This window comes from Acinonyx jubatus, chromosome C1, assembly GCF_027475565.1.
Source record: "Acinonyx jubatus isolate Ajub_Pintada_27869175 chromosome C1, VMU_Ajub_asm_v1.0, whole genome shotgun sequence".
In the NCBI taxonomy this organism is placed as follows: domain Eukaryota; kingdom Metazoa; phylum Chordata; class Mammalia; order Carnivora; family Felidae; genus Acinonyx; species Acinonyx jubatus.
Window position 1 is genome coordinate 100,919,209 of NC_069381.1, and position 23,897 is coordinate 100,943,105.

At 40.4% G+C, this 23,897-nt stretch overlaps 1 protein-coding gene across 2 annotated transcripts in view; it reads right to left on the bottom strand.

The window, feature by feature from the left end:
- Positions 1–23,897, bottom strand: part of NOTCH2 (notch receptor 2) — a 163,215-nt gene that overhangs the window by 34,549 nt on the left and 104,769 nt on the right. For both annotated transcript variants that reach the window (XM_027058256.2, XM_027058257.2), the window contains exons 7-17: positions 22,924–23,079; positions 22,269–22,457; positions 21,002–21,115; positions 20,107–20,220; positions 18,194–18,427; positions 15,172–15,282; positions 8,284–8,476; positions 6,780–6,925; positions 4,910–5,023; positions 2,387–2,506; positions 1,836–1,988 (exon numbers count right to left, since the gene is read on the bottom strand). In XM_027058256.2, the coding sequence (XP_026914057.1) occupies positions 1,836–1,988; positions 2,387–2,506; positions 4,910–5,023; positions 6,780–6,925; positions 8,284–8,476; positions 15,172–15,282; positions 18,194–18,427; positions 20,107–20,220; positions 21,002–21,115; positions 22,269–22,457; positions 22,924–23,079 (1,644 nt within the window). The remainder of the gene's footprint in view (positions 1–1,835; positions 1,989–2,386; positions 2,507–4,909; positions 5,024–6,779; positions 6,926–8,283; positions 8,477–15,171; positions 15,283–18,193; positions 18,428–20,106; positions 20,221–21,001; positions 21,116–22,268; positions 22,458–22,923; positions 23,080–23,897) is intronic.

Here is a 23,897-nt window from a genome sequence, read left to right on the forward strand (position 1 = left end):
CTAAATAGATTGTGGACCTAAAGGTCAGTGCTAAAAGTATAAAACTTTTATTGTATATTTTTTAAAGTTTATTTATTTATTTATTTTGAGAGAGACAGACAGAGAGTAAGCCAGCTGGGGGAGGAGAGGCAGGGGGGGGGGGGCAGACAGAGAGTGAGAGAGAGAATCCAAAGCAGGCTCCATGCTATCAGCAAGGAGCCTGATGCAGACCTCGATCCCACAAACCAGTAAATCATGACCTAAGCCAAAATCAAGAGTCAGACACTTAACCCATCGAGCCCCCCAGGTGCCCCTTAAAGTATAAAACATTTAGAAGAAATCAAAGAAAATAAACCTCAGTGACCTTGGGTTAGGCAAAGGTTTGTTAAATAAGATAAGATGAACTCTCAATGAAGATTATGGATATACTGAAATTCATCAAAATTAAACTTCCTCTTCAAAAGAAAAAACAGAAGGTACAATTGGGAGAAGATAGTTGTAAGGCAAATATCTGACAAACAATTTGTATTTAGAATATAAAGAACTCTTTCAATTCAATAATAAGACAAATAATACAATTTTTCATGTGGGCAGAAGTTTTGAATAGATACTATACCAAGTAATATATATGGCTGACCAAGAAGCACATGAAAAGGTGCTCAAAATTTTTAATAGGTAGGGAAATTCAAGTTAAAACCACTGTGAAATACCATATACAACCACTACAAAGGCTAAAATTCAGGGCAATCACACCCAAGTGTTCTTGAGGATGTGGTTCAACTGGAACTCTCAAACAGTGCTTGTGGGAATGAAAATGGTGAACCACCAATGGAGAACATTTTGACAATTTGGTGAAAAGTGAAACATATACCTACTACATAATTCAGCTATTCCACTCCTAGATATTTACTCAAGAGAGTATAACTTTATTTATAGTATCTCAAAACTTAAAAACAAGCTGAATGTCCTACTAGTGAATTCAAGTATATCCAAATAATGGAACATGACTTAGCAATAAAACAGAATGAATTACTAATACACATAACATAGATGAGTCTCAAATAATATGCTAAATGATAAGTCATATTCCCTCTCCCCCAAAAAGAGTTTGCATTAGATGATTCCATTTATATAAAATTATTAAAAATGCAAATAAGTCTGTCATGACAGAGGTAGATCCCTTGTTGCCTGGGACAGGGAAGGGGGAAGAAGGAAATTACAAAATAAAATATTTTTAGGGGGATGGATATGTTCATTATGTTTACTTATGGTTTCCTAGTCAAATGTCAACACTGTGCATTTAAAATATTGGTAGTATACTTCTATATACTAGTTATACCTCAGTGGACCTGCTTTAAAAAAAAAAAGCTATCATAGCATTGTCCCTAATTTGTCAGTATACAAAAATCAGTTAGGAACCTCTTAAAGAGATTCTACTGCCTCAACTCCTAAAGCCACTGGCTTTGCAAAGAAGATTTAAAAAATGCTAATATTGGGGCACCTGGGTGGCTCAGTCAGTGAAGTGTCCAACTCTTGATTTCAGCTCAGGTCATGATCTCACAGTTCACAGAATTGAGCCCCGCATCCGGCTCTGCGCTGACAGCACAGAGCCTGCTTGGGAGTCTCTCTCTCTCTCCCTCTTTCGCTGCCCCTCCCCCACGTATGTGCACATGTGTGCAGCTCCCCCCCCCCCCCGAATAAATAAACATTTAAAAAAATAAAAAATACTAATATTAAAAACATGTGACAAGCTATTGGGATGGCCAGTCTCAGCACTGAGAGGCAGCTGCCTCGACTGGGCTCTGTTCTGCTCCCTATATGCCTCAGGGGGCTTAGGAGCTGGCCGGCATACTCACTGGCAAGGCAGTCATCGATGTCCTCCTCACAGTCCATACCGCTGAAGCCTGGAGGACACTCACACATGTAGCTGCCCTGGGTGTTATGGCAGAGACCATGGTTCATGCAAGGCTTGGAGACACACTCATCAATGTCAATTGTACACCGCTGACCTAGAAACACAGGGGCAATGAATGGTCCTGTCTTTGGAAAGTGAGTCCCACAGAAATGCATGGGGAGATCCAAGCTTCAGCTGGGGTAGATGGGGATATTCTGGTTTGTCTCCCACTTTGGGAAGTCCCATAAGGCTTTGTGCCCTTGGCACAAAATTATGTGGGGCAAATTATTGCCCAGGGACTGTGAGAACATCATGGTTTCAGACTCAGGCTGGGGTCTTCCAGCCACTAGAGGGCCCCAAAGACATGAAAATGAAAAGGCTTTCTGGGTCATTCCTGTACAAAGCCAGTGCTCATGACAAGCAGGCCTCAGAAGACCTGGGCCTTCCATGTTAATCTGATGATCTGACCACTTTGTTTAAAGCTTCTGGTTTCTCTAACTCCCATATTGTTACCTTGCCAGCCAGGGGCACACAGGCAGGTGTAGCTCTCAAAATTTGGTGCCTCTTTGCAAACAGCAGCATTTTCACATGGGTTTGGGGAACAGGGAGCCAACACAGTCTGACAATTCTTGCCTGTAAAGCAAATGACAGAATTTAGAGAAATAGCCAAGGAAACTGAAAGTTTGCAAATTCTAAACCAAAGGATGCTCTCTGAACTCAAGACTAAGGTAGCAGTTAAGAGCTTTGGAATCTGAGAGACTTAGGGTCTTCTGAGTCTTAGCTCTAACTTGGTATATTAACAACAGGCAAGTTATTAATCTGCTCTGAGCCTTACACATAAGTAAAATGAGAAATAGGGTAGTATGTAACTCACAGAGGCTTTTTGAGGAGTAAATGAAAAACAAAATGTTCATGAAGTCTTCACTAGCACAGAGCCTAGCATATAGAGTGAGCACTCAACAACTGCTGGGCTGCTCTCATCCATATTATCATGTGTGGTTACATGGGTTTGGACACCTGTGTCCATCTGGTGCAATACTTTCTGCATCTCCACAGCGAAGAGTCTGTGTGGCTCAGAGGCTCAGCCACACAGATCCTCCTTCATGTGGGCCAGGAAGAGGCAACAATACAGCCTTCTACTCCTCACCACCTCTGCTGGCCTGTTCCAGAGGCAATGGAGTTGATCAGAAGGCCATGGGAGGTAGGAAACAGTGAAGTTATTCTGATCAGCTAGTAACATACCTCCTCATACCAACATCAACAACATGACATTGAAATTTGCACATTAATATTTCCTGCCTTAGCATATGGAATATAAGCTTCCAGCACAGGCAAACAAGGAAAGGAATGCTTTTATTAAAAGAAGATGAGGGTATTTTTAAAGTCAAGTTACAGCTAACTCAATTTAAAATTCTATCCTAAAATTTCATATTCAGGAAGAAAAAAAAATTACCACAGATGTTCACCAACATACCCAACCCATTTTTAAGGTATTTGGGTCAGAAGAGTGGCTCACTAGGGAAGGCAATGTTGCTTAGTTCCCTTCATAGTGGCAAAGCTCAATGATAGAACCTTTAGCTACACTCAGCACTAAAATTTTAATATGCATAGGCTTTCAGTCTAATTTCCCAAAGTTGCACATAGTAAATTCTTTTATCGGGATCTTAATCTGAAGAAAAACCAACGGCCAGCATACAGCCAAATATTCTTAAGGTATCTGGATAGCAGGAAGATAAAATAAGTATTTTCAAGATGAGCTGAACACCTAAATTACACTCAGGTAAGCCTATGATATGACTGAGCATAATGATATGACCTGCTTATATCTCTCTGCAGCCAACAAGTCTCAGTCTTTACGGCTGGGAGATGCTCTTACTATTAGCAAATGTGATCAGCACTGTCATTATGAAATGCATCATTTAGACTTCCTTTGTCTGAGAATAGCTAAGGATCTCCAATAACTTTGATTTTTTATCTATGAGCCTGACTAAACGCTATCTGCCTACATGAACATTTCTTCCCAAGAGGGGCCAAGGTAACAACGTTGCATCAAGTCTTTCAGGTAACAGAGTTCTGGTTTTGGCCACTCTGTCACTCTAAACAGCCGCAGTCACTGGTAACAGCTACTACAAACAGCCCATCATGGGAGTACGAATTCAGCCATGCTCCTGCCTGCATGCTGCATACTAGAGAAACATGCAAAGCCACCATCCATGTTTCTGTTTTGTTCTCCACAGATGAAGAAAATGGATGATAAGGAGGTAAATAAGCCACACAAATACAACCAATCACAAGACGGCAGTAATGAGGCAGGAGAACACAAAGAAGAAACGTCCAAGCACACTCCTAAAATACCACCTGAAACAAAGAACACCTGATACGAAATGAAGTCACACCCTTGTCTTCTGTGTGTGTCATCGTCATCCAAGGGGCAATACCTCTCTGAATGAGAGGTAGTGGTACTGAATGTAAGGAGAAGAAGGGCAGTTAAGAAGACACACTTTGGACTGAGAGAGGCTTAGAGGCAAATCCTAGATCTACCACTTACCTCTGTGACCTTCAGCAAGTAACTTTTCTTTGCCTCAGCATAAAATGGTCATAGGAACAGAATTATTTTGAGTACTGGATTAAGAAATCCAAAATATGCAAAGTGTCTGGCATATAGTAAGTTATCAATAAGTGGTGGTTGTTGTTATTATTGAACTATGACTAAGAGCACAGGCCATGACAACACTGGGTCCAGTCAAATAATGAATGAAACCAGCAGTCAGACAGAATTAAAAAAAACAAAACAAAAAACATTTAAACCCTCAAGTACAAAGAAGGCATGTGAGTTTGCCTACCAGTTGCATCTAGGGAAGCCACAGTGTTTTCTCAGAGCTCAAGATCTAGTCGGTGAGAGCAGGATGGTGACCAGGGAGTGATTCCTCAGAGAAGCATCACTGGGCCACAGACTCTTGTCTCTGAGACTCAGAGGTTTAGAATGACAAGGCAAGAACACAGGTCCCCTCTGGTCCCTTCACTTGCAGAACTCACCTGTGTATGGCAGCACACAGTGGCAAGTGTAGCCACTTATGTCATCAAAGCAGGTTCCTTGGTTCAGGCAGGGATTTGAAGCACATTCATCAATATTCACCTGACAGTTATAGCCTATAGACAGAAAGGGAGAAAACCCCAAAACAGTGAAACTTTCTGTTAGCCTCCTCATTATTTAAATTACTAAGCGGGGTGCCTGGGTGGCTTAGTTGGTTGAGTGTCCGACTTCGGCTCAGGGCATGATCTTGTGGTTCGTGGGTTTGAGCCCCATGTTGGGCTCTGTGCTGACAGCTCAGAGCCTGGAGCCTGCTTCAGATTCTGTGTCTCCTTCTCTCTCTGCCCCTCCCCACTCATGTTCTGTCTCTCTCTCTCTGTCAAAAATAAATACACATTAAAAAAAATTTTTTTAACAATTACTAAGCAATCCTCTTCATGGCAAATATTAACTACCTTAGAAATTGAATTTCTTTAGGCTCCTGGAACACCTCTTCGTTCATTTCAGTGACAAGTCCCTGACATATAGTCTGTCAGTAAAAGACAGTTAAAAGGATGAATGGAGTAAGTATATTCTAATAGCTGAAAGGTTGAATATGCCTCCAAATATAAGTAATTTCTCAACAATGGACTAAGAAGCTCATTGAGGTTAAAAATCTGCTGATCTATCAGCTGTTTCTATACAAAGTGGCTGTCAGGGCCTAAAAAGGGAGTATAATTTATCAAGGGACAATATGTTTTTAATGCATAATCAAAGCCTCTGATTTATGCCCACTCTTTCATATGCACAGTCTCTACCATTGATGTGGTAGTACTTTCTGAAGCCATAAAACTGTTTTCCCCTGATCCAAGACATGGTATCTACTCCCACTGTGAAAAAGACAAAAGTAAGGAAGCATTAATGGGATAGACCAGTACCCAAATATTACACACCTTTGCATCTTCAATAGAGCCTGACACAGAGCCTCAAGATAGAGCAACTACAGCACTGTAAAAAAACGGTGGTCTGGGAGCACAGAGGTCTGGGCTCAAACTGTACTCTTCTACTCACCAGCTGTACAATTTGGGATTTTACATTTTGAGTTTTATTTAGTTCCTTGATCAGCAAGTCTCAAGGAAACAAAGAAATAAAAGTGCTTTTAAATTTCTTTGCAAATGTAATATATCAGAAAATTAATGACTAAAATATATACACTCTCAGAAAGCTTTCAAATAAGTAAATTGACTCTGAAACATACTGATGTATCTTGGTAGCCTGGCACAATTTTTGAGTGGGGAAATCAATGACTAAGTGGATAGAAGAGTACAAGATAAATGATTTACCCACAGATTTCACTCTCATGAGTTTTTAAGTGAAAATTTATGGTGGAAATACAACAATAACAACTCAGAAAATGATTTTATACAACACCCATTATAATACATGTTTCCAGAAGGCCCTAGTTGGCTATATATTTTATCTCAATGTGTAAGATAATTTGTTGGAAGAGTTTGGAATGCATGGATTCTTCCATGGAATTATTGCTATCATAATTATAGTAAGGCAATATTCTCATGCTACTCCCCAGATCTCTTGTGAATTCCAACAGAATCAAACCAGCACCATGAAGCTTACAATTAGAACATCTTTCCAAAGATGTATAAGTGGAGTCCTAGCTGCTCAGCTTAAATAGTCCTGTAGTTCACCTCTCTGCTAGTAGAATCTATATATCTTTATGTTTTTACTCCCCAAGTGCCTTATAAATATTAACTTCTCAAGTTATGTTTGCTATATGAGCGAATAGGAATAGAGAAAGGGAAAGGAAGAGGTAAGTCAAAGAATATGCAATAAGAAAACTGCATGAAGGGAGATAGAAATATGCACTACAGCTTTCACCTTTAAAGCCCTTCTTGCAAGTACACCTGTATCCGTTCACCAGATTGTCACAAGTTCCTCCATTCTGGCATGGGTTAGAAAGACATTCATTTTTGTCCACTTCGCAGTTGACGCCAACCCAGCCTGCATCACAGAGACACTTGTATCTGAAAGGAGATAGATAGTATTCTTGACTGTGGAGGACGAATGTACAATTGAGTCTTAGATGAAATCCAAGACTTGGTGAAGAAATGAGGGACAGAGGAGCTCATGGGTAAGCTAATCTCATTTCTACTCTTCTTTGAACCTATACTTGGATTGCCATGGACACAGTATGAATTATGTGGTCCCACCTGGACTGCTCAGTAAACAGATTTTTCTGGTGTTCCCAGCTCACAAAGATGCTGGAGAAATTAATTAATTATAGTGAGCTTTCATGTGTAAACAGTGTTTGGTACAATACATTGGGTCAATCTGAAAGGCACATTAACATGGATAAATCTGCACTTTTATTATATATAAAACTAAAATAAAGCAAACCTTAGGATCATCTGTTTCTAATGCAAAACAGACACCCAAGAAGTAGGTTAGTATCAGAGACTCTAAGCCTCTCTGAGAGCTCCTGGGATGTCTGACTTCCAAGACATGCTTTGCTGTTCTCTCCTGAAACCCTGCCCCAGAAAGCACCTAGGGTAAACTGAGCAGGAAAAGGAACACAAATGAAGGTATGCAAAATATATGTACATTGTTCACAATCTGAACATTATTAACACTTATACTATGTTACCAGGAAATAAAAGCCTCTCTTGTCTGGAGATCTTTAGGAAAAAGGTACATGGGTTGGGATGCTTTGCAGGCTACCATAGTCTGAAACAGGAATACCGAGGTAATTCATCTGGAAATAATTTGATTTTCCTTTACCTCTAAATACACTCTTTGTTCTTTCACCTGTTGTTAAGTATGGCAAATGGCAATGCCCAGAGCCCTATCTTCCGGCCAGCATACAAGAGTATAGATCTATCTCTTGTGACCTAACATCACACTCTGAGTTTCTAGAAAAGTACCTATCAACACATCACACAATCTCAGAGGCTTGCAAACCATGAATGTCTTATCAGGGTCACGTCTAAAGTCAGGTGAGACCAGCCCCACTTCAGTGGCACACGTTGGTACTGTGATAGAACAGAAAGGAGCTTTTTTTTAAGCAGGGGAAAAATCAAATAGAACCTCCCTCAGAACTCAATCTTTTAATAACTACTAAAAGCACAATTGCCAAAGGCTCACAAAATAACGCTGGACTTCTCCCATGAACTGACTACCTCCCCGCCCCGCCCTATTTTCTACCTATTCAGCAATGGAAGGCAGAGCACAAGTGGTGGTTTGGAAGACTCAGGGAGACTACCAAAATCTGCAACTCAGTCTCAGCTCAGGTCCCTGACAGACTTCCACAGGGCATGGCCCATTCTGAAACCCACCGGCTTGACATAAGTCAATAAGGAACTGTTCATACATGGCAGCCACCTACCCGCTGAGGCCTCCGGTACAGTTCCCATGGATGCAGGGACTGCTCAGGCACTCGTTCACCTGTGAGTAGCAGCTGGGGTGATGGGGTCCCTCGGGGCATAGACAGCGGAAACCATTCACGTCGTTGATGCACGTCGCACCCTTGCGACAGGGATTGGAGGCACACTCATCAATGTCGATGTTACATCTCTGCCCTGAAGAGGACGGAAACAGTATTTGTCAAATCCAAAATGTTTAGGGAATAGACCCAGAACTATGGGAGATGCTGTCTTGACAACTTTCTCTGCACAGGCTGTAAGATGCCTTGGGCACCAAATGTCAGGATTTAAGTAATAAGACACCCAAGAGCACTTAGCACCATGTGAGGAAGTAGTAAACAGCACAGTCTTGATAATGCAGCCAAGTTAACGAAATGCTGGAACAGCACTGCACTGTTTTGATATGTATTTCTTCTTTACTCCATCTTAGAAACGGAAACTCCACAAGGATTCAAAAAGAGAACATCAAATGTTACCAAAGTTGGCTGTTCCTCTTGCTGCTGTTCTGAGTACTCTCGAAGAAGCTTTTATCACTGCTCTCAGCTGGTTCACTGCGCATTAATTTTTTCAGTTAGTCAACCTCCTACATTTCCACATATGGGATAGCTCAATCACCTGGAATACTTAGTGAATAAGCTACTAACTTAATTTAATGTTATAGTAGATAAAAAGCCATTTTGCTTTCATTCTCAGAGTTGTATTAATCCATTTCCCACCTCAGAAACAAGAGTATTCTAAGCATAATTTTATTGTCTTCTGATAATTGAGAGAACAATTCAATCTCTTAATCTAGACCAGTGGTTCTCAACCTTAATGTGCAAAAAGAATCATTTAAAATACTTGTTTTATTATTTTTATTTTATATTCTTCTTTGATGTTTGTTTATTTCTGAGAGAGAGAGAGAGGGAGAGAGTGTATGTGAGCAGGGGAGGGGCAGAGAGAGAGAGAGAGGGAGACAGAGGATATTTGGCAGGCCCTGCGCTGACAGCTGAGAGCCTGATGCAGGGCTTGAACTCACGAACTGTGAGATCATGACCTGCGCTGAAGTCAGATGCTTAACAGACTTAGCTACCCAGGTGCCCCTAAAATACTTGTTTTAAAAGGAGATTCTTAGGCCCTCTCACCACAGATTATGATGCATGGAGTCCAGAAAACCAATTTTAAATAATGCAGATGGTTCAAATATTCCATTTTGAAAAACTATGACGTAGACAATTATTATTTTATCTTCATGTAATAATGTAAATGCTCAGAATATATGAAATTAAGTGAATATATTCTTCCTCTAAAACCTACCCAAGACTGTGCTTGGAAAAGATGTCTGCTATAACCTTGACATTTGATGCTTTAAGCTGAAGAAAGCGTGCCACTTATAAGAGTTTAGCTTTGTTAAATTTTGAATAATTGAGATTTAACTATATATTCCAAAATGATATAAAATTTTGAAATAACCCATAATTCTGTAAATGAGTGGCAACAAGCAACTGCTGTGAAGGAATTTATAAGTTTCAAAGAATACAATTTTCTGATTCAGATAAAAACATGCACTTTTATTTAAGAAGGAGTAACCCTGCATTTAGAACAGGAAATTCCAAATGAAATAGATCCACACCCCTTTAAAGTATGGGTATTAACATTTTTTTCACTCTCTGTTGCTCTCTAAACCATTATTGGTGGTTCTTGTGGTAAAGTCCCATAATCTGGTAGTGGTTGCTGTTTTCCTCTTAAGTGTTTTATTAATAACTTATTTTAAAGTACTATTTTCTTAGCCTCAACCTCAGAATTTTTTTTAGACTTTTGCCACTGGCACCAAGATATGAGCCAGAACTCTTTACACAGCTATCCTTAGCCTGCTCTTCAGTGGAAAATAAGAGGAAAAAGCCTTCTTTTTCTATCCTTTTTAGGAAGCATTTTCTCAGAAGCCACTCTTCTCACGTTTTCCTCATTTGCTTTAAAAACCCTTCCCAGAATCAATGTTCCAGCCATCTTTAATGAGGAGGGTTAAGTGCCTCCTTTTGCAGTCTACCATGTGGACTGACCACTGCTTCACTATCAAGGTCCTACCCCTAGGGAGTTTCCACCCAGCATCAGAAATGCCCAGCACAAGGCTATGGACCTTATTGGACTCAGGAGCTACTGAATGAGAAGTTAATCAATGTTTCTCACCTTGTAGGTACTCAACAAATTAGTGTTTAATAAATGAAAGCATGCTATAGTCCAGACTGGAGAGTCTGGAGTTGGATGTCAGAAGTCCCATATTTGAGTTCTAGTCATTCATTCCGAAGTATTTATTGAGTGTTTCTTCCATGCTAGACACTGTGTTTAGACACCAGCTAAAAAGATGATTAGGGAGGTTCCTGCCTTCTGGGAACTCACAATCCTAGCTGTATGACTCACTAGCTGGGGGGCTCAAAATATACAAAATATATTTGTATACATTGCATGGACACATCAAGTTCTCTCTCTCAGTTGTCTTAGTTGTTTAATGGGAATAATAAAACTTCCTTATCTACTTTTTGTGTTTTGTTAATATTTTGATTGAGATAGAATTGATGTATAACACTGTATAAGTTTAAGGTATATGGCGTACTGATTTAATACATTTATATATTGCAATAGATTACCACTTTAATGTTACCTAACACCTCTATTATGTCACATAATTATCATTTCTTTTTTGTGGTGAGAACAATTAAGACTCACTCTCTTAGCAACTTTGAAGTTTATTATACAGTATTGCTGACTATAATCACTGTGCTGGTACAACAGATCTCCAGACCTTATTTACCTACTAGTTTCAAGTTTGCACCCTTAAATACATCTCCCCAATTAGCCTTACCCCTCCTAGCCACCATTTTCTTCTATTTTTATGAGTTTTGCTTGTTAATATTCTGCATACAAGAGATATCATACAGTATTTGTCTTTCTCTGACTTATCTCCCTGAGCATAAAGCCCATTCATGTTGTCTCAAATGGCAAGATTTCATTCTTTTTTGTGGCTGAGTAGTATGAATTGATTTTAGTATTACTGCAAGACTCCTTGTTCTTAGCAGTGTGCCTGTTCAGGACATGACATTATTAGGTTAACTGAGGGCCAAAGAACCAAAAAGCAATTGCATGCTCAATGTTTACAAATTATAAATATATAATTTAATTTAATGATTATATTGGTTAAAAAGAAAGCCATTTTGCTTTCATTCTTAGAGTTGTATTAATCCATTTTCTGCCTCAGAAAGAAGAGTATTCTAAGCATAACTTTATTGTCTTCTGGTAACTGAGAAAACAATTCACGGTCTCTTAATCTAGACTAGTGGTTCTATATTTAAATAATTTATAACTTGTAAATGTAATTATATTATAAATTTATACTTTATAAACATTTATACACTTCACTACTGATGAGAAACTACTATAAGAAATTTAGAGGGGCGCCTGGGTGGTTCAGTTGGTTAAGCGTCCGACTTCAACTCAGGTCATGATCTCATGGTTTGGTTCGTGAGTTCGAGCCCTGCGTCGGGCTCTGTGCCAACAGCTTGGAGCCTGGAGCCTGCTTCGGATTCTGTGTCCCCCTCTCTCTCTGCCCCTCTCCTGCTCTCACTCTGTCACTCTCTCTCTCTCAAAAATAAAATAAACATTAAAAAATTTAAAAAAAGAAAGAAATTTAGAGAGAGAAGAGATTACAAAACTCATATATATGTTTTCTTATGGTATTTTCGTGATTAGTTTTATAATGACATTATAGTGAGGATTAGCTATTTTGGTAGACTTGTTACTCATGATTAGCCTTTCAAATGCTTTTTGAAAATCACTACGGTGTAGCAGACTATGAGGCTTTCAAAACTTTACCTGTTTCAGATGATGTTGGGTTTCTTAAGTACAAATAATGATTTATAACTTAAAAATACAATCAGTCTCTGGTTAAATCATGTAGCTCTGAAAATTACAGTAGATACTTCCAGTATCCTCTATCTGGAAATTCCTGGGAATTTTCCAATAATAGTTTCTAAAGTTGTGTTTAGCTACTTCTGCCTGTGTTTTTTAAAGATTGAGCTATAACTGACATATAACATATTAGTCCCAGGTGTGCAACGTAATGATTTGATATTTGTATACACTGCAAAAGGATCGCTGTGGTAAGTCTAGCTAATATCCATCAACATACATAGTTTCAAAATTTTTTTTCTTGCTCTTTGCCCATTTTTAAATTGGATTATTTGCTTCCTTGCTATTGAGTTGTATGAGCTCTTTATATATTTTTGATATTAACCCTTTTTCAGATATATTGTTTACAAATATTTTCTCCTGCTCTATAGGCTGCCTTTTCAGTTTATTGTTCCTTGCTGTGCAGAAGCACTTTAGTTTAATGGAGTCCTGCTTGTTTAGTTTGGTTTTTGTTACCTGTGCTTTTGGTTTCTTATTCAACCTATTTGCTTTTATGGACTGTTATAAGAAGTCAGCAAAATAATAAATATGAAGGCAAAACTGAAAAAGTAGCTACTGAGAAGTAGCTTCTAGAAGTTATCACTTGATTTCTTACATTTCCCATTCAATCAGTAAGTATAAAGAGATCCTGGGTGGCTCAGTTGGTTTAACGTCCGATTCTTGATTTTGGCTCAAGAATGATCTTCTGGTTCCTGAGATCAAGTCCCTCATCAGGCTTCCAGGCTGTTATCACAGAGCATGCTTGGGATTCTCTCTCCCTCTCTCTCTCTCTCTCTCTGCCCCTCCCCTGCTTGCATGCATGCACACGCATGTGCGCTCTCTCTCTCAAATAAATAAACATTAAAAACAAGAGGTCTGCGGAGAATACAGAATTTAGTCTTAAAAAGAAAAACTCATTTAAATCTGTCAAAGCTGTTATGAGAATTGTAAAAAAAAAAAAAAAAAAAAAGTACTAGTGTTAAAATAAAACAAAGGAAAGAATAAAACATCTCACATCTAAGCTCATGTATATATAATACCACAGTTGTCTGTGGTATTTTGGGCAGCTGATTAAAAAAGCAAAAAACAACTGGAAAAAAAATAGACATAGAAAATCGTTCCAAGAACAGAGTACCACCCAGTAACCAAAACATTCCACTTCTTGGTTATGTAATTTCATGCTACACCTTAGGTTTATTTTAGAATATTTTAGCCTATGTCCTCCCTCCTTGACCTTCTTGGTTTGCTGAATGTTAAAAAGAGAGAGAATATGACTTACTGGCATTTCAGAAAAAAAAAAAAGTTCCAGTGTACGGCTTACATGTCTAAAAAGAAGTCACAACAGGCACCCACTTAGGCTGCCTGGTGAGGTGAGAACGGGCATAGGCTCTAGAGTAGGACCACCTGGGCTGGAATCCTGGCCATAGTGCACTGGTAATGTTACTTAACCTCTCCAAGCTCTGGATTTTTCATCAATACCATAGGAATGATAATAGCTGTGGATAATTAAATGAGATTAGGTACCTAACGCCTAGCTCAAAATAAGCTCTTAATAAATGGTAGCTATTCTCTTCTTACCTATTTAACAAAAATGCACCTATTATCCTACCTAGCAGGAATTTTTGTGTATTCAGTTGGCTGTCACTTCATCTTGCAGTATCAAGTTTCAGGACCAGAAGTACAGCTGGCTACTACCAGCACTGCTAGGCACTAGATACGATGGCTGTCATCATACTTGTCTTCTGAGTGATCTTCCACTGAGAAGACATTATGGTGACCCATGTGGGCCGAAAACATTACTCCCTAGCACCCGCGATCATACCCAAGCAGGAAAAAGGTTTGTGAAATACAGCAGAAAGTAAGTTCCCGGCAAGCAAGAGGCAGACATTCACTTCACTTGGCCCTGAATGCCTTTGGAGGTCATAGTTTAAAAAGCTCTGAGGGAAATTTCTCACATTGGTTGCAAATGATCACATGGTACTTATTAAGTGGTAACATTATTATGTAAGTGCCTGCTTGCGTGTGGGACCGTCTAGAAAGAATAGGATAGGCACTGTATATGCCCTCTGATGATGTCATTAACAAACAGGTGTCTCAGTAAGGTGCTTCAGATTTCTCAATAGCCTCTAGCAATTTTTGGATTGGAAGGGTAAAAGATAAAGGCAATCTTACAACAAAAAAGAGAGAAAGAGATTTGTGTTTGTGTGTGTGCACACAAGCGTGCATGTGTAAATGTTCTGGCTACTTTTAATAATTACATTGGTCGTCCCAAGTTCTGGCCTCATCCAACAATCTCCCATAAGAGGAAGTACTCAGAAAAAAGCATTTAGTGTTTTCACAGAATTTTATCTTGGCTATACTTTTGTAGAAGGCATTCACTAAGTGTAGCAAATTAAAGGTGGCAGTAAAAGCTATATAACTCAAGCACAGTGACAGAAACTCATGGTCTGACTAGAAATGCTTTTCAGGTAGCTATAACATGTGGTCTAAAGGGGCACCTGGTGGCTCAGTCGGTTAAGCATCCAACTTTGGCTCAGGTCATGATCTCACGGCTTGTGAGTTTAAGCCCCGCATTGGGCTCTGTGCTGACAGCTCAGAGCCTGGAGCCTGCTTCGGATTCTGTGTCTCCCTCTCTCTCTCTGCCTCTCCCCAACTTGTGCTCTGTCTCCCTCTCTCTCTCAAAAATAAATAAAATGTAAAAAAAAACCCAAAAACATGTGGTCTAAAAACCCTAACTGAGGAAAAGTTTCATGTTATGATTTATGGAAGGCCTATAAGTAGAAAACTAGGCCAGAGAAGTACAGAAACACATTTCTAACCTTCGAAGAGACAAAGAAATAGGAAACATTTGAAAAGTGATTTTCCTTCATATGCCCCTTTCCCAAAGTGATGGGGCTGAAGGAGGGACCTCCCAACAAAAAAGGTGTTACCTGTGAATCCCGGTGAGCAGACACAACTATAACGATTAATGCCATCCATACAGACTCCGTGGACACAAGGGTTACTTGCACAGTCATCAAAATTGATTTCACAATTAACACCTGCAAAGATAAAAGTAGAAAAGAAACCATGCAGTATTACCACAAAAATAGCATGTGATGCTAGGTGTTAAGAAATCTAAAGAGTATACAGCCAACCCTAGATAGAGCTATATTAATAAAGGTGTAATTGTAGATATGGGTAACTAAACAGCAAGGATATAGCAATCATAATTTTTACCATCATCTTATAAAAATACTCATGATACTTTGTTATGTACTTAACATGAATTTAGTGATGTCTTATTTCCAACTCATAGAAAAACGCTTTGGTAGTTTAAAAATTCTAAAACTAAAGCCCAGTAAAACCAGGCTTTAAACTAACAAAATTTCCATTGAAAGTTGTAAAAATTTTGATTCACTCATATTTTGTATTAATATTTATTAATAATAATTATGTTAAAATTTATTGAGCCATTATTATGTGCAAGTACTCTGCCTCCCACTTCACATAAGTTTTCTTTAGTCTTCTCACTCAACTGGTACATCAAGTTGTAATACACCCACTGTATCGTGGACTTGCACAACTACGGCAGTACAGCCAGGATGTGAACCAGGCACTTTGGATTCTGTCCGCTTCACCACACCACACTGGTCACTCTGTGATGAACGAGGCCATGCTGCCTCACTAGCCACAAATGAGGCAAGAGTTTCCATACTCCTGGATACTTTTAGGAGATGTGTCTAGCCTTGACTGAAAACCCCCATTCACCTACAATCAACCATGGCAGGCCGCAGGAGGCTATATTTTATTTGAGTAGGACCAGACACCATGCCCAAGATGAGCCAATGTAATTTTCTCATTGGGACACTGGAATATGAACTGTGGGACTATATGAACTGTGGTCTATAAATTTCTCTGCTTCCTGATAATCTCTGCAAAGATTTACCAATCAATTCTCACTTGGAATCTGTAAGATACTTCTGTGTGCTTTCACTAGATCTTTTGTCTATTCTGTAGTTATCGTTTGCTTGTTTGCTAAGGAATCCTTAAACTAGTCAGGTTGGTTTCTGTGACTTAGAACCTAAAGAAACTTACTTAAAACAGTTTCCCATCATAAGACCATGGGTGAAAGAAGCCTCAGAAGTGATTCTGGGTTATTTATCTCACTTTAAGTACCCAGTAAATGAGAAACCACAATTATAACTAGCACATGGTAAAGTACCCCTTCTGTTTATACTCATCCAAAATCCAACTTACCAACTTAGGACCATGTTACGAATGGGTTATGGATTCTCACTCTAGAACTCAAAAGTCTATTCAGAATGATTAATTAAAATAGACCCGTCCATCTAGGCCCGTAGTACATGTCAGGTCTTTCTCCACCCATTATAGACCAAGATTTTTTTATAACGCCTATATCTCTTTGCTTTAATTCTCCCAACAGCCACAGGAAGGGATTTGGCAGTTTTCTGAGAGGTTTTGGGGCCTTCACTCTATGCTGCCTGCACACCACTCATATTTACTTCTTGCATTTCTCAGTGACAGCTACTTACACCTTGCCTTCTCTGTCCTCCCCAGGGAATACACCTGATACATCCTGGCATAATGATATAATCCCAGAGAAAACAAAGTGCTTGCCAACCCACCACTCACCCAGGTTTCTAGTATGTTTGTTATAATGGGAATGATAGCAAAGCCTAAAACAGCCCCACCATTCTAAAGGCGTCCATTCAATTGCTTGTAAATCTCTCAAATTTCTTTTCGTACTGCAATTTCTCATGTCTGGGGACCAGCCCGGAAGCAAATTGCTTTTGGAAGGCTTCACAAAGATCTATTCAGCCCTTTTAGTGAGTTATCTAAACGTGGGGAGGGGGAAGGCACTTTCAACTGTGAAGGCATGGGATGTTTTTCGTATGCTTGAGCAACTCAAAAAGGACTTTGTTTTCAAACTTGGCATGTATGAGGTCCTGGACGAAGACCAGGGCCTTTGACAAGTTTGAAGAAATGGATTTGGAAATAACAAAATAAAATGAGGGCAGTTAACCACCTCCCCCACCTTTGCCCCCTATGTAGGCCATTTTCCTTAAATCAAGAATGAGTTCTCAATAAATCACTCTCTTGTATTGGCAGGTTCCCTTCTAACAAAGGCACACACTAGTTAATCTTCCACTAATACATTTTCTTTGATCTGAGACATAGTACTTCTCTGTCCATTAACCACAGTTGTGACCATAATTATTCCTCAAATAAGTAAAACAGACTCCAGTGAGACCTGCGAAATGCTGCCGCCTGAGAAAATAACTCAACATTCCCCCAGCAAGGAGCAGCATGCCCTCCCAACTAACGAGCAGTCACTCAACCAGAGTCGGGGAAACAGCACTGAACTCGGGGGTGGGAAACGGTGGCTGTGCATTCTAATTTACAATGACTGGACCGTGCTGTGAAGTCTCTGCTCTCCCTGAGAATTCCCCCAAATGCCCAAGGTCCACCCGAAACACGGCAGAAGAGAAGTATCACATTAAAGATACTGGACTGTGAAACAGAGAAAAACACAACTGGAAGGACAGGAGGGAGCGAGAGGGAAAAGGGCCAGCTTCATTACTCTGAGTGGGGTGGAAGTTCAAGGGAAAAGGACAATCAAATCAAGACACGAAGGCAAGAGGGTTTCCAATTTTAAATAATAATTTCGATTTTTTGAGGTGGGGTGTCTTCTTCTAATAAAACACACACACACACACACACACACACACACACACACACACAGTCATCAGTTTTGCAAAACTATTGTCTCTAATTTCTCCACTGACTAGAGACTGAGATGATTCTGGCTGAAGCTTTGGCTGTGCTTTTCAGAATCAGGACTGTTTTTTAGGTATCGAAGCATATGGCAAGAAAGTCTGAGATATCTGTGCAAATTGTTTTTGAGGAAGAGTGAAAACTCCAGAGGAGACATAAAGAGAGCGGGCTTACCTGACGTGCCTGGCTGGCAGTTGCACTGGTAGCCATTTACAAGGTCAATGCAGCGACCATCATTCAGGCAAGGGCTGCTGTAACATTCATCTATCTGGTCACTGCAGATGGCACCCATGTACCCCGGGTTGCAGATGCAGGTGTAGGAATCAATCCCATCCTGACACTGGCCATGGTGGCAAGGATCAGGGTCACAGTTGTCGATGTTCTCCTCGCACAACACACCAGTGAATCCTTGAAAGGAATTTTACCAAGAAGGCTTAAAAACCAAGGCAGACTCCACACCTGAATATAAGTGTGGCCACATCCACTACAGACCTCATGTCCTAACATTTCTACCGCAGGCAACGAGCAGCTGAAACAAACCATTTATAAGGCAATCCTAGAGAGTTGTGTTTAAAACAAAGTTTTTCAAATAAAATTTGTAGAATTCAAATACCCTTCTCAAAATGATCAGTGGGTTTCACTGCAGAGATACTTTAACTGCATCATCATTTCATACTGGGCTTCAGTGGGGACTAGCTCTCAGTATTTTTCCATTATATTTTTACCTCTCTATCCCTTTCTTCCCAAACCCAACATACAGATACTGTATTAATGGTTACGTGTATCTTATCTTCCCAATTCTGACCTTAGTATACAGAGAACTTTTCTTTATCCCTCTTAAATGCTCCCAGAGTACTGTGCTTACATATATACTAAGTTTTTAGTAAGTACCTGTTAATTAAAATGAATGAAAGTTTATGAGCATTAAAAGAAAAAGGGAAAATAAGACTTCATTCAACTTTAAATCCCTTTTAAAGGATTTTAAAGAAAGGCGAGGGGTGGGGTGGGCTCTCTTCCTTTCAAACATGAGTTCAAGATTTTTAAACTCTCTCCAGAGGTTATTCTCCATGAGGATAATCTGGCCAGAGGAGGACAAAATCTGGAACTCCTCCAACCAAAGACAACAGTTTGCAAAAAGAGAAAGAAGTGAACTGGTTCATCTGACGGGACCTAATCTAAGGAGGCCCAGTAAATGGTAATGTTCCAGTACTACTGAAACACTAATTCTCTGTGTTTATTTTTGTGACTTAGTTTGCTTTTCTGTCATCAGAAAGAAATCATGCACATGATGTTTAAAATCCTTTAAGAATCAATCTTCCAAAATAAGAAACAGGTCTGGAATTATATTCATAACTTCTTTTTCCCTTAAGCGGTCACATAAAAAATAAATTGAGAAATCATCTTTTCTAATAATTTCTAGTCCTTCTCTATAATACTGGTCTGTGTAAAAGCAAATGTGTAATAAGGGACGTTTGACTTATTCAAATCCACTCCCAAATGAGAAATGTGGCCACAGATCAGAAATGCAGAATATGTGTAAACAGATTCTTTTTCACTGTAGTAGCAGAAGTCAGGAAAGAGGACCTAAACTTTCCCAGAGTTCTCTCTCCCATTCAGATAACACACCTGACTCTCAGGGGCTGGGCAGTCTTTTACTCGGAAAACCTCTGCACTTGCACACAATGGCCCTTAGACTTCTGGGCCTTTGTTCAATCACTTGCCTCAAAAAACACAGAGACAGGTCTCCTGCTGAGAAGCCCTAGTGAAAAATAGCTTTCAGCTGGAATTCTTCCCTTTCCCAAAGGAGTAAGTCAAGCCAGCTGGAAACTCACCGCTGCCAAAATCTATCCCAGAAAGACCTGGACACCAAATGGAAATGTCCAAGCTAGGCCACTATTGTGGTGGAGAAGGAGGCAGGTGTTGTAGGAGGAAACCGTGAGAGAAGCAAAAACTATGCTGGAAGCAGCTCTCTCTAAGCACAGAGCAGCTCATTAGTGGACTGGCCTGGTAGGGCAGCGAGTAGAGGACAGCCTCCTATTTTGTTCAGACAGACATATCAGGTGAACAGAAAGTGAGAACAATCTTACCTGTGGCACACTGGCATTCATAGCCATTTGGGTGATCAATACACTTTGCCCCATTCAGACACGGAGTACTGGAACAGTCATCAATATCAATCTGGCAAACTGGCCCAGTGAAACCTTAAAAGGGCAGAGTGATGACACAAGTCAAAGGATTCCCCTATGTCTATCCATCTAAGGTCTACAAAGGGCTTAAACCAGTGGCTCAGCAAACATAAAATTATTCTCCCCAGCAGGTAACTGGGATAACCGGGTGAAGCTCAGGGCATCAGAGTCAACTGTGTGTGTCTCAACCTCTGTTTATTCCCAGTACAGATGTCACTTGCAGCTGAAGTATGGACAGAATGGTTATACATGGAGCCCTCAAACAAGTGAGGGTAGCTTCAGAGGACTGGGACCTTCTCTCTGGAGAAATAACAAGGAGAGGCTATTGTCTGTGGCAGAAAATCTGGCATGTCTTCAACAGTAGCTTTGGGGGGCAAAAGGAGACACAGAGCATTCTTTGGAAAAAACTGACTTGTGTTGTCTGTTTCTGGACCTAGGGTGAAATATCTAACAATAAAAGTCTCACAGAGGGGCTTCAAGAATATGACCCATGGCGGGGGAAAATCCCTGAATAGCCTACAACTAAGGCTTCTGTGAGGTATGAACTTTCTGAAATATATACACAGACAGAGAGGTCATGGGCCATTCAGAATAGACTTGGACTTCTGGCCACAAAGGATTTGGATGATACACTAGCTGAAACAAACTCCCCGTTTCTGTACACACTCCGATTCCGAAGTGCTCACTTTAATGACTTCCTCATGTACAGCCCACACACATTCTCTCCTCCTCCCTTCCCTGTGGTCAGTCAGCTTTGTGCTTTCAAAGAAAACAGGGGCAGGTGGTGGGCACTTACCAGGCGGACACAGACACTGGAAGCGATTGACTTTATCTACACACTGACCATTGTTCACACAAGGGTTGCTCTGACATTCGTTTATCTCCAGTTCACAATGCACACCTTTGAAACCTGAACAAATTAGACCACACAAGTGGCTTAGAAAGAAAGGCATATTCTAGCCAAGAAAGCACAAATTTGCAGATGACTACATCCTCTACGAGCATGAACATTTCTGCAGAAGGCAAAGCGGAGTCTCCCCTGATGGGAAACAGTCACTGCAAGTATCAGTGAGATAGGAGCATACGGTGAGAAACGCACATCACTGTGAACAGGGAGAAAAGGTTACCTCCAAAGACACTGGTAAAATATAGCATGCCAGCAAAGACACTCCCACATTCTCTGACCAGGCCCTGCTTCACTTTCAGAGCAGTGCCAGGCCCATAGGGTCTCCAATCAATGTTCACACAGACCCGCTGACCTGGAGATCCTGTTGCTCTCAGGGTACAAGTCAAGGTCAGGAGGGCCTTCCAGTGCTAGACTGGCTAGCAGGTTTAATCAAGTAAAGCAGCCACTATCATATGTCATTTTTTCATTTTTTAAATTATTATTTTTTTTTAGAGAGAGAGAACACGAGTGGGGGAGGGGGCAGAGGGGCAGGGGAAGACAGAATCTTAAGCAGGCTCCATGCTCAGCGTGGAGCCCGACAAGGGGCTTGATCCCACAATACTGGGATCAGCACTCAACTGACTGAGCCACCCAGGCGCCCCTCAAATGTCATTTTAAACTGGACTTACCTGTGCTCTCTGAGAATTCAAGAAATGGTTTCTGTAGAAGCACTCCAGAGTACAACTAACAATATGCACATTACTACAGATAAATAGCAAGTTCCTAAACAATTACAGGTAAAATAATTTTTATAAATGGAATAGTATGGTATTTATAATGTATCAAGAGATTAGGAAACCTTACTATTTATAGGACTGTTATGGTAAATCCTTTGTTAAACCAAAGAATACTTGCATAAAAACAATCACTTCTGAATTTTTCTCTTACATGTAACTGATGTTGATATATGGACTTGTTTAATTTAGTGTCCATCACTCTAAGAATTCTAGCACTGCCTTACTCCTTAAGGGTCCCCTTGGCTAGGAACCCTGTCATTATTGGGAATTAAATGCTGACAGAGCTCATGGGATTGCCACCCTGTACTGAGTGCTCCGCCTAAGAGAACTGCAGGGCACTGTCTCTTGTCTAGATCCCACATACTGACGGGCCCATGTACCTGGCATGCACAGACACGTGAAGCCTCCAATCTTATCCAGACAGGTCGCATCGTTCTGGCAGGGGTCGGAATGGCACTCATTGATATCCAACTCGCAACGAGGCCCTGTATAGCCCCTCAGACATTCACAGTGGAAGGCACCATCTGTATTCACACATTTTCCTGCATGCTCACAAGGATTGCTATTGGCTAGAAAACACAAGCACCAATTACTGGAATCAAAGTACTTTGATAGAATTGCCACAAATATGGATTGCAGAAGTGGATCTGACTCTGCATAATGACAGCATTAGGGCTAGGCCTTTAATAATCCGGTTCTCAATTTACTATTTTCTTCCTTAAAATACAAAGAAGAAAGGAAGAAGCCAAGGCAAGGCAAGACTAAAGCAATTTCAACTCTTGTGCATCTCTGTTCTTTTGCCCGAACTGTCACTTGGGTAGGGCTTCCTGTTAGGAATCAGGTACAGACTTTCCATTTACTCAGTTCTTAGAAGAGAGTATATGCTTACATTGGGGGGTTATAAACAGTAAGCATGTAACAGGAGAGATCAGAGGTTTGGGTGTAACATGCTCCTAGAGTAAAATGTGCTTCTGTCTGAATGCTCACTGAGCTCGACAGACACCATGAGGCACAGGGAAGCTTCCGTGAACTTACCCATGGCACATTCATCCACATCTTCTGTGCAGTCAGCGCCTTTGTAGCCTTGGGGGCAGGTGCAAATATACTGCCCGTTCAGGGGGTTGGTATCACACAGTGCCCCCTTATGGCAAGGATTGCTGATGCATGCATCATCCAAATGACACAAGAGACCTGTCACACAGGGTGGGGCAAGGAGAACAAAGAAAAAATGTCCCTTACTTGAGGAAGAGTTTTCTCTTTCATGGAGTTGGGAAAATCTTATGCTCACCTCACCAAAGTCCAACATGGAGATTTAGAGGCAACTTCCCCTTTGCCTAATCCTACCTTAGGGACATGCTGCAGCCAGCAGCAAGCAAGGAGCTTCTGTGGACAACCCTCGTGCTCTGACCCTAAGCCCCCAGCTAGACCTCTCCTCAAGGGTATAGGCATCCTAGGCCATAAAGTGAGATGGTCAGAGGATGGTGACATGAAAATGGAGAGAGCTTTCTGAGAGGGCTGCCAGATTAGCAAATAAAAATAGAGGATGTCCAGTTCAACTTGAATTTCAAATAAACAACAAATAATTTTTTACTACATATTCCAAATACTGCATGTATCTTATATTTTATTATATTTTATTTAGCAACTACTTTCCTAAAATTATGCTTGCTACCTGACGATCATGGGGCCACCAGGATTTGACTAGCCTCAGAAGACAAAACAAAAACAAAAACAAAAAACAGCTGAACATCATAAGCCTACACTAGAGTAGCTTTTTAATAGTGTCAACATTCCTGGCTCAAGGGCCCCCAGGACTCTAAAGGTATTACTAGGTCCCATGTTCTATGTAATTCACATGGGAACTGGATTTTCCAGTCTGAAATTAGCTTAAGAACAGGTAACTAATGCTTCGTCTACAAAGCTAGAGGTGGGGCCTTTCCAAAAGCCGAAATGAGAACATTTCAAAAGTGCTAGGTACAAAATTCTCAGTTAAGCTATCTTCTTCTGTC